The following is an 11,988-nucleotide window of genomic DNA, read 5'->3' on the forward strand; positions in this document are numbered from 1 at the left end:
CATAGAATTTATTAAAATTGGGCAGTGAAAATAAAAACAATCCTTTTTCTTCAATAAGACGTAGCTTTAGCGCAAAATTTTTCATTTTCTCAACAAATAAAGGAAAAATAAAGAACCCAACATTTGTAAAGCAATTTCTCCAGAGTACAGCAATACCCCATATGTGGTTATAAACTGCTGTTTGGGCACACGGCAGGGCTCAGAAGGGAAGGAGCGCCATTTGGAATGCAGATTTTGCTGGATTGGTTTCTGGGCGCCTGTGGGACCAAAACAGTGGATCCCCCCCAGAAGTGACCCCATTTTGGAAACTACACCCTTCAATGCATTTACCTAGTGGTGTAGTGAGCATGTTAACCCTGCAGGTGTTTTGAAGAAATTAGTGTGCACTCGATGTTGCAGAGTGAAAATTTTATTTTTTTCCATAGATATGCCAATATGTGGTGCCCGGCTTGTGCCACCATAATAGGACAGCTCTCCAATTATTATGCGGTGTTTCCCGGTTTTAGAAACACCCTACATGTGACCCTAATCTTTTGCCTGGACATTCGATCAGGCTCAGGAGTAAAAGAGTACCATGCGAAATTGAGGCCTAATTTGGCGATTTACAAAGTATTGGCTCACAATTGCAGAGGCTCAGATGTGAAATAATAAAAAGAAACCCCTGAGAAGTGACCCCATTTGGAAACTGCACCCCTCAAGGCATTTATTAAGGGGTGTAGTGAGCATTTTCACCCCACAGGTCTTTTCCATAAATTATTGAGTTGCGGATGGTGCAAATTAAAAATGTATATTTTTCCCTAGATATGCCACTTCAGTGACAAATATGTCATGCCCAGCTTATGCCACTGGAGACACACACCCCAAAAAATGGTAAAAGGGTTCTGCCGGGTATGGCGGTGCCATATATGTGGAAGTAAACTGCTGTTTGGGCACGCTGTAGGGTTCAGAGGGGAGGGAGCGCCATTTGGATTTTGGAGAGCGGATTTTGCTTGGTAGTAGATTTGTTTGAGTATTGTTGGTATTTCTGTTTATAATGTAGGGCATATGTAAGCCGGGCAGAGTATATCAGGGGCATAGTCAGGGGGTATAATAAAGGGGTAAAAAAACAATAAAATAACCCATAGATGTGTGTTAGGCTGTGAAGCAATCCTTTCTGCACAGGCCGGTGTCGCACTGATAAATGGTGTCCTTTCTTATCCCCCTTTTGGTCCACACTCCGCACCTTTGTAGTTTGGGGAATTTTGCTGTGAAGTGTTGTCCTGGTATAATACGGGCACCGTCGCTTCCAGCGGATATGTTTGGGCCCTCCCCTTCCTGGTTCCCTAATTTTAGGGCCTTGATAAATCGCCTCTTCAAACAGAAGAAATGTTACCCTCGGGCTGCAAAACTGCATATTTTTTCTTTCCTGACTTATTGGAGCCTTAACTAATTTTATTTTTCATAGACGTAGCGGTATGACGGCTGTTTTTTTTGCGGGACGAGCTGTAGTTATTATTGGTACCATTTTGGGGTACATGCGACTTTTTGATCACCTTTTATCCTATTTTTTGGGAAGCCAGGTAAACAAAAAACCGCAATTCTGCCATAGTTTTATTTTGTTGTTTTTTTATACAGCGTTCACCAGGCGTTATAAACTACATGTTACCTTTATTCTGCGAGTCAGTACGATTCCGGCGATACCAAATTTATAGCACTTTATGTTTTAAATTTTATATTTTCCCGTCAACATGTCGCCATGTTGTGAGAAGCATAACTTTTTAATTTTTTTGTCGACGCAGCTGTATGAGGGTTTGTTTTTTGCGAGACGAGCTATAGTTTTTATAGGAACCATTTTTGGATACGTGCGACTTTTTGATCACTTTTTATTCATATATTTATAGGGCAAAGTGACTAAAAAACAGAAACTATGGTATGGTTTTTTTTTATGCTTTTCACCGCGTGCAATAAATAATATAATATTTTGATACCTCAGGTCGTTACGGTCGCGGCGACGTATGGCTTATTATTATTTTTTTCAATAATAAAGGACTAAGAGAACAGGGTAATTGTGTTTTATTTTATTACTTGAAACTTTTATTGTTTTCAAACTTATTTTTGTAACTTTTTTTTTACACTTTTTCTCAAGTCCCACTGAGGGACTTGAAGATCCAACTGTCAGATTTATTTTTTTCTAATACATTGCACTACCTACGTACTGCAATGTATTAGATCTGTCCGTTACTCACTGACAGCAAGCCGATTAGGCTTCGCCTCCCGGCGGGGCCTAATCGGCTTCCGTAATGGCAGAGCAGGAGGCCATGGTGTCTCCTGTTGCCATAGCAGCAGTCGCCAGTCCTGATCGCAAGCCCTGACAGGCAATCTGCTAGTATCCGCTACGATGCAGCAATCGCTTTCGATTGCTGCATCGAAGGGGTTAATGGCAGGGATCGGAGCTAGCTCCAGTTCCTGCCGTTACTGGTGGATGTCAGCTGTATTATACAGCTGACTTCCACCGCTGATGACGCCAGATCAGCTCCTGACTTGGCGCCATCTTGCCGGCGGCTACGGAAGCCGATCAGGCTCCGCCGCCGGCCGGATCTTGACCGGTTTCCGTGCTAGGCAGACCGGGAGGCCAGTATTAGGCCTCCGGTTACCATTGCAGCCACCGGAACCCCGGCAATTTCAGTTCCGATGAGCTGCAAACACCTTAAATGCAGAGAACGCGTTTGAGCGCTGCACTTAAAGGGTTAATGGCGGGGATCTAAGCGAATTTCGGTCCCCGCCGTTACAGTCGGATGTCAGCTGTCAGATACAGCTGAGATCCGACAATGATGGCACCGGCTCAGCTTCTGAGCCGGTGCCAAACATTTGCCGTATGGGTACGGCAATTTGCGGAAAGTCAATGCTTTCCATGGCGTACCCATATGGCAAATGTCGGGAAGGGGTTAAAAGAATGGAATCGTGTATTGTATTATGATATTTCATTTAACGCGATCATACAAAAAAAAAATGTATCCTGTGCAGAACACACTTTTTATTTTTTAACATGGAGGGTGGCTTATTCACACGGACGCATGTATATCAAGGGGGCCGTCCACACGGACGCATGTATATCAAGGGGGCCGTCCACACGGACGCATGTATATCAAGGGGGCCGTCCACACGGACGCATGTATATCAAGGGGGCCGTCCACACGGACGCATGTATATCAAGGGGGCCGTCCACACGGACGTTGTTTAACCCCTTTAGGACACAGCCTGTTTTGGCCTTGTGGACACAGATGATTTTTTCAAATCTGACATGTGTCACTTTATGTGGTAATAACTCCGGAATGCTTTCACCTATCCAAGCGGTTCTGAGATTGTTTTCTCGTGACATATTGTACTTTATGTTAGTGAAAAAATTTGGTCGATAAATAATATTTATTTGTGAAAAACTTCAAATTTTAGCAAAAATGTGCAAAAATTAGCATTTTTCTAAATTTAAATGTATTTGCTTGTGAAACAGATAGTAATACCACACAAAATAGTTACTAGTTAACATCCCCCATATGTCTACTTTGTTTGCATCATTTTTTTTCACGTACTTTTATTTTTCTAGGACGTTACGAGGCTTAGAACTTTAGCAGCAATTTCTCATATTTTCAATAAAATTTCAATAGGCCATTTTTTCAGGGACCAGTTCAGTTCTGAAGTGACTTTAAGGGCCTTATATATTAGAAAGTCCCCATAAATCACCCCATTTTGAAAACGGTACCCCTCAAAGTATTCAAAACCACATTCAAAAAGTATTTTAACCCTTTAGGCGTTTCACAGGAATTAAGGCAAAGTAGAGGTGAAATTTACAAATTTCATTTTTTTTGCCGAAATTCATTTGCAATAAAACAAAATCTGTAACACAGAAGGTTTTACCAGGGAAACGCAACTCAATATTTATTGCCCAAATTCTGCAGATTTTAGAAATATCCAACATGTGGCCCTAGTGCGGTAATGGACTGAAATACCGGCCTCAGAAGCAAAGAAGCACCTAGTGGATTTTGGGGCCTCCTTTTTTTAGAATATATTTTAGGCACCATGTCAGGTTTGAGGAGCTCTTGTGGTACCTAAACAGTCGAAACCCCCCCAAAGTGACCCCATTTTGGAAACTACACCCCTCAAGGCATTTTTCTAGGGGTATAGTTAGCATATTGACCCCACAGTTTTTTTGCAGAATTTAGTGGAATTAGTCTGTGAAGATGAAAATCACCTATTTTTCTGTGGAAACATAGAATTTTTTCATTTTTACAAGGAATAAAAGGAGAAAAAGCCGCCCAACATTTGTAAAGCAATTTCTCCCGATTACGGCAATACCCCATATGTGGTCTAAAACTGATGTTTGGACCAACAGCAAGGCTCAGGAGGGAGGGAGCGCCTTTTGGATTTTGGAGCGCAGATTTTGCTGGATTGGTTTTTAGTGCCATGTCGGGTTTGCAACGCCCCGGAGGGACCAAAACAATGGAAACCCCCCAAAAGTGACACCATTTTGGAATCTACACCCCTCAAGGAATTTTTCTAGGGGTATAGTGAGCATTTTGGCCCCTCAGGATCTTCTTTAGAGCTAAGGTGACCAAAAAACAGCAATTTTGGCGCTTTAAATTCTTTATTTATGACAGCGTTCACCGTGCGCAATAAATTACGTTTTAATTTATTCTGCCGGTCGGTACGATTACGCCGATACCATATGTGTATAGTTTTTTTTACGTTTTGCCGCGTTTGCACAATAAAATTACGTTTCTATAAAATTATTTATTTTCTGGGACACGCTATTCTGAGCCGTAACTTTTTTATTTTTTCGTCAAAAAAGCTGTGGGAGGTCTTGTTTTTTGCGGGACGGGTTGTAGTTTTTATTAATACCATTTTGGGGTAAATGCGACTTTTTGATCACTTTTTAGTCTATATCTTGGGAGGGGTGGTGACCAAAAAAATAGCGATTCTGACAGTTTTCCGTTTATTTTGTTTGCGGCGTTCACCGTGCGGAAAAATTAACATTATTGTTTCATAGATTGGGTCGTTACAAACGCGGCGATACCAAATATGTGTACTTTTTTTTTAACGTTTTCATTTTTTCCCTATAATAAATTACTTATTATAGGAAAACAAAACTTTTTATTTTTACACTTTTATAAAACATTTTTATTAACTTATTTTTACTTTTTATATTTTTGTTTATTTACTTTTCTTTTACTTTTTACACTTTCTTTTTTTTGACCTGCAGCTCTGATCGCTGCTAGAATACATTACACTACCTAGGTAGTGTAACGTATTCCAACTGTCAGTGTGACGTCAATGTCACTCTGACAGTTGGTCTGCTAGGATCAGCAGAGGCTGATCCTCATAGGCTGACATACATGGCAGACTTGGGGGCCGTTGTCCGGCCCCCGGGTGCCATCACAAGCATCAGAAGCCCCCACGATTGCATGGGGGCTGCTGATGCGCTACAAACCCACTACATGCGGAGATCACAATCGAGCCCCGCATGTAACGGGTTAATTGCCTAAATCAGCGGCGATGAGCCGCTGATCGGCAACACTGGAGAGTGTCAGCTGTCGGACACAGCTGATCTCCAAGTTCCCGATGCACACTGTCGCCGACAGTGTGCATCGGGAACGACACAGTGACTTTCTGTCACTCTGACAGGAAGCCTATCAGGACCAGCCGAAGGTTGGTCCTGATGGGCTTCCGTCCATGGCAGACCCGGAAGCCATTGTTTGGCTTCCGTTTGCCATACTAACTATCGGCAGACCCCGCGATTTCGGACGGGGGTCTGCCGATATGCTAGAAACCCCTAAAATTCGGCGATTGCACCGGATCGCCGAATTTAAGGGGTTAATTCGCCGAAATCAGCAGCAAAGGACCGCTGGCCGGCAAGAGGGGAGTGTCAGCTGTCGGCAACAGTGTGCACCGGGAATAACTCAGTAACTATACGTCCTGGTGCGGGTAGGGGTTAAACACACCGTGTGAAGGGTCCGTTGAAAAATAGAACATGTCCTATTTTCTTCCGTTTTCAAGGATCTCTCCATAGACTCAAGTCCATTAGGATCCGTGAAAACAGGTCCAGCACTGGTGAAACTCGGACGTGAAAAACTAACGTTTTTCACATCCGAGTTTCCCCGCGTTCGTGCGAATAAGCCCTTGGAGGGAGTCTGTCAAATTTATCAAACTAGCAACATAGTGTAGGCTCTCCTGAATCTAACGTTTATTACCTTTTTCACAATCGTTTTATTCAATATATGCAAATGAGCATTCTGGAGCAACGAGGGCGTCACCGTTTCTCCAAAACGTTCTGTCTTCTTTCCCCAGTCCAATCCCCCCTCCCTCTCTTCTGGCATTGGTTGACAGGGGCCAGGCAGTCTAATAGCCGAGTTCACACCTGACTCCGTAGTCTCCTGAACACACCTGGCTCTGCTTCATAAATCGGCGAATGCGCAGTCCACCCTTCACGTTCACGGCAGTACTGCGCATGCGCCGATGACGTCATACTACACCCGGACGAGACGGAGCTCAGGCATCGCGGAGAAGAGGGAGTAGCCGCCATCGCTGAACAACCCTTATTGGTGGTGTAAGCATTTCCAGCCCACAGGACCAAGAACCAGACACTACGGGGCCGGAGGGAATACTTACGTCACCAATGAGCGTGGTTTATGGTGGGGGGGGGGGCTCGGTATAACCGCTCATATGACAGGTTCACCACGGACTGCGGCATCTGGGCGGTTCAAAAGCCGGAATGGGACAGCGCACATCTGTACGTCGGATGTCACCAAGGGGTTAAAAATTGCATTTCAGACGCCAGGCTAAGGGACTGTTCACATCAGCGTTGGCTTTCCGTTCCGGGGTTTCCGTCGGGTGAAGCCCGCAACGGAACGTCAAACTGAAACCACAGCTTCCGTTTCCGTCACCATTTATATCAACGGCGACGGAAACATTGATAATGGTTTCCGTTTTAATGACGAAATCAACAGCGCGGTCGACTGCGCTATTGATTCCCCTCGGAAATCCAACGCTGATGTGAACAGGGCCTTAGGCCGGGATCCCACGTAGCGTAAAATCTGCGGAATACAGTCTGGTGACAACCTAAGTGGTAGATGCACAGGCGGCCATATTGGTTGCCCCCCTGATAGCACTAGGAGGGGATTCCCACCTCTTAACCCTTTCTTACCGGCGGCCTGTAGGATCTCCCTCCTCAGCCCCCCGGCATACTCGATCAGCTCCTCCAGGCTCCTCTCACAGTGCTGCCCATATCCCCCGAACTTCTGCAGCACCTTCTCCAGCTCCCGCTCCACCGTCACACACTGATCCATGTCCCCGAAATGGCCTGAGGAGGAGGGCGCTGGGGGGCCCGGTAACACAGGGCGGCGGGGGGGCGGCCCCGGGGCCTCCTCTTCCTCAGACAGCAGTAGAAGCAGCTCCTCGGCCCGGGCCGGAGCGGCCCCCGCCAATGCGACCTGTGGTGGAGGATAGACGTCCGCGGTCTGATGAGTCGTCGGCCTTTCTGTCTTAATCGGTGACCGGTCTGATCGAACGATGACACTTTACAACCGATGTTTTCACTGTAACAGCTCCGTTACCGGGATAGATTCGCTCTTACGACCCAATAACCGGGAGTTCTACGTCAGAACCGCTTGTTTTTGTTTTTAACGGAGCTCATCGTTGACCTGTTTTACCGGGACTGAACCACTGCGCAACATGGGGAGGTTTTAAGTAACTGTCAACTGGAATTTTCGTAGAACTACTACTGTCCAGAGTTCTGCTTTTTACAGTCACCGCTTAGAAGTTGACTAAACGTTTCAGGTAGTTATAGTAATCCTACGGTACTTAGTTCCCGGCAAAAGTAAACACCTCCTCCTCAAACTCCCCATCACTGAGACACCAACTAATGGAACATTCCATCTTATTACGTCAGCTCTGCTTCCCCCTACCCGTAGTTATGATTGCATCCTTTTTTTTTTTTTACATCCGGGTGTCGGCTGTTGTTGCTGGGCTGGGCTTCGGAGCTGCCACCCGCGTCATACCATCTGAGAAACAAGACGCATGTCTGAGTTTTGATTGGCTGTCCCCGAAACTTGTCCGGACATTAACCCCTAAAGAACCAGGCTAATCTAGATGGACCAAACCATTTATTTATTTCTAGGGGAAAGTTATTAGGGATATATAAACTTATATAGTATTGATTTAAATCGTAAAAATGTATGAACAAATAGACACATTTAGAAATGTTTGTACTTATTTTAATAATTATTTTGAAACACCCGTTGGTATATTCCTCATAGTTTTACGATATGCTATATATTGTCATGATGAGGAGAGTATATGAAGTGTGCGTTATTTTTTTGACTTTTTTTGTTGTGATTGTTTTTTCTCTTAAATTTCATCCAGTTTTTTAGTTATAACTGTCTGGGAAAGCTCGGTGACCACTAATAAGGCCATCACTACCGCTCCCTCAGAAGTTGTCACCTCTGTTGTACCTACCGTTAAAATTCTCCTACTCCGTGTTGCTTAGGCCTCATGCACACGACCGTAAAAACTCCCGTTATTACGGGTCGTAATTACGACCCGTAATAACGGGCTCATAGACGTCTATTGGCCACGGGTACCTTCCCGTTTTCCCGTGCCCGTGCCGTTGAAAAAGATAGAACATGTCCTATTTCAGGCCGTAATAACGGCACGGACAGCCCATAGAAGTCTATGGAGCTCCCGTAATGACGGGTGGCTACATGTGTGCACCCGTCATTACGGCAGCGTTGCTAGGCGACGTCAGTAAATAGTCACTGTCCAGGGTGCTGAAAGAGTTAACTGATCGGCAGTAACTCTTTCAGCACCCTGGACAGTGAATTCCGATCAGAATATAGAGTAACCTGTAAAAAAATAAAATAAAAGGCGTTCATACTTACCGAGAACTTCCTGCTTCCTCCAGTCCGGTCTCCCGGCCGTTGCCTTGGTGACGTGTCCCTCTCGACATCCGGCCCGACATCCCTGGATGACGTTTCAGCCCATGTGACCGCTGCAGCCAATCACAGGTCAATCACAGGCTGCAGGGGTCACATGGACTGCCGCGTCATCCAGGGAGGTCGGGCCGGATGTGAAGAGAGGGACGCGTCACCAAGACAACGGCCGGGTAAGTATGAATTTCTTTTACTTTTATTACAGAAAGGGCTGTCCCTTCTCTCTATCCTGCACTGATAGAGAGAAGGGGCTGCCGATTAGTGCAGTGCTATTTTGCAGCCAAAAACGTGCCCGTAAATACGGGTGGAATACGGGTGACACCGGACCCATATTTATGGGCACGGGTCCGTAAATACTGGTGCAAAACGGGTTGAATACGTGTGACACCGGACCCGTATTTACGCCAGTATTTACGGGTGGGAAAAAATACGGTCGTGTGCATGAGGCCTAAGAGACTGTGGAAACACTAGGCCTTAGGCTCTGTGCACACTACGTTTTGGCCCTACATTTAGTATGTATGTCAGGAAAATTCAAGACTGAGGCCATGCCGTGCTCCGATACAAAGTATGGGCGCACGGCCCGTAAAAAACGAAAAATAGAACATGCTCCATAGTTCCCGGCACGGTTCCGCGGCACAGACTCCCTACGGTAACAATACAGAAAGGTGTCTGCGGCCAATAGAACCGGGCGGGTCCGTAATTGCAGACAGTATTGCGGTCCGCAATTACGGAGATTTTTCACGGTCGTGTGCATGAGGCCTTACACGCTAAATAAGTCCATAGGGCTTCATTAGCCCGACGGAGGCCAAAAAAGTGTCCTTTTTGCCACCGTCGGGCTGGTATTTGACGGTATCCTTTTTTTTTTCAGGATGGAATAACGTCATAGACTACGACAAAATGTATTCCAAAAACGTGACGTACGCAAAGCCTTAGAGACGTTGCGTCAATAGTGACAAAACATCAAGTGGAAAAATCGGCCAATCGCTGCAGGACATCACAACGATTCAACCACAGAGGATGTAACACCCCATAGTAATGGCTGGATGACGCGGTCATGTGACTTTACGTAACTATGGACATAACACCACTATGACCTGGCGTTATCACATGGTAGTTTTCAACTGGAAAGCGGTACTCAAATTGGGATCGGGCGTGGCAGGGATTTTTCAGGTGAGTTTTAGAAATGTTATTATTTTAACACATCTCCAGCTCTTCGCCCGATTTTTCCCTGCACTCAGAATAAACCTTTTAAGTGTCCAGTAGGAGTTCTCTCACCTGTGAAGTGTCCTGAGTTATCGGCGGCCCCCCTTCCAAACTCCCCTGCTCCTCATTGACGTCTCCTGGAAAGCACGTCGGATGAGCGAGGAGACATCCGTTAGGAGCGGCGGGATTTGGGAGCGGTTGCCGCTGATAACGCAGGACACTTCACAGATAAAAGAACGCCCACCGGACACTTAATGGTTCATTAGCTCACATCAATTTGTGAAACATGTCTACTGGACAATCTGGGAGAGTTGGCGAGTCGGTACGTATTTATGCTGTATATGCCAACACGGGAGCACCCGTGGAGCGACGCTTACACAAACTGGTCGCTTTTTGTACGACTGGACGGCCATGACCCCTTCTACAGAACATATTAAATATCTGTCAGTAATAAATATGCCTCCGAAACGGTATTTGTTCTGTACATTTTAATAAAGTTTATTGGTTATTGAAAAAAAATAAAAATATGCCGCGGGACTCCTGGATGGTGCGCCATTCTTATTAGTACGATTATGCCAATCAGATGTTACTGCATTGATAAATCTCCCTAAATGTATGTGTCTCTATGTAACTAGGGTGTGAAGGTTGCTGTTGACTTTTTAGCGCAAGTAACAGCTGCGCTCCAATAAAAATGAATGGTGAAGAACGTGCGAGCATGCAAGATGTGAGACATTTATTATTGGATTGCAATCGGGCAACACGGCTGCATCAAAAAACAGATACATTTTTTTGCATGCGTTTTTAACCGCACTACAACCGCAGCGGCGAAATGGAGCCTAAGGGTCCATTCAGATGAGCATGTTAGGGTATGTTCACGCGCAGAGTTTTCAGGCCTATTTCGGGACGTAAACACCTCGAAATACGCCTGAAAAACCGGTAGCTGAACACCTACAAACATCTGCCCATTGAAATCAATGGGAAACATGGCGTTATATTCAGACAAGGCGTTTTTTTACGCCGATGTTTTAAAAAACGGCGCATATAAACACTGCGTAAAAAGGAGCATGGAGGCCTCATGCACATGAACGTAAAAACGCCCGTAATTATAAGCCGCAATTACGGCCCGTAATTACAAGCCCATAGACTTCTATTGGCCACGGGTAACTTCCTGTTTGCTTACGGGAAGGTGCCCGTGCCGTTGAAAAATATGGAACATGTCCTATTTCAGGCCGTAATTATGGCACGGGCAGGCCCATAGAAGTCTATGGGGCTCCCGTAATTATGGGAGCGTCGCTAGGTGACGTCAGGGGATAGTCACTGTCCAGGGTGCTGAAAGAGTTAACTGATCGGCAGTAACTCTTTCAGGACCCGGGACAGTGACTACCGCTGGAGTTAATAGTATTAAAAGTTAACTTACCCAGAACTCCCTGCTTCTTCCTCCAGTCCGGCCTCCCGGGATGACGTTTCAGTCCATGTGACCGCTGCAGCCAATCACAGGCCAATCACAGGCTGCAGCGGTCACATGGACTGCCGCGTCATCCAGGGAGGTCGGACTGGATGTCAAAAGAGGGACGCGTCACCAAGACAACTTCTTTTACTTTCAATCGCTGAGGAAACTCTACCCGAAAGGGCTGCCCCTTCTCTCTATCCAGCACTGATCGAGAGAAGGGGCTGCCGATTAGTGCAGGGTAAATACTGGTGAAATACGGGTCGAATACGTGTGACAAAGGACCCGTATTTACGCCAGTATTTACGGGAGGAAAAAAATACATTCGTGTGCATGAGGCCTCATAGTGTAAGCTGTAAGGGTATGTTCACACGCTGTGTT

At 45.7% G+C, this 11,988-nt stretch overlaps 1 protein-coding gene across 2 annotated transcripts in view; it reads right to left on the reverse strand.

The window, feature by feature from the left end:
• The window catches only part of RMND5A (required for meiotic nuclear division 5 homolog A), a 33,755-nt gene extending 25,876 nt beyond the window's left edge, over positions 1-7,879 (reverse strand). The window contains exon 1 of one of the 2 annotated variants that reach the window (XM_075856433.1): positions 7,175-7,879. In XM_075856433.1, coding sequence (XP_075712548.1) covers positions 7,175-7,316 — 142 coding nt within the window. In that variant the 5' untranslated portion in view covers positions 7,317-7,879. The remainder of the gene's footprint in view (positions 1-7,174) is intronic. The other variant, XM_075856441.1, reaches the window with a different exon arrangement.
• Positions 7,880-11,988: the final 4,109 nt, after the last annotated feature.

Source organism: Rhinoderma darwinii, chromosome 1 (genome assembly GCF_050947455.1).
Source record: "Rhinoderma darwinii isolate aRhiDar2 chromosome 1, aRhiDar2.hap1, whole genome shotgun sequence".
Taxonomy (NCBI): Eukaryota; Metazoa; Chordata; class Amphibia; order Anura; family Rhinodermatidae; genus Rhinoderma; species Rhinoderma darwinii.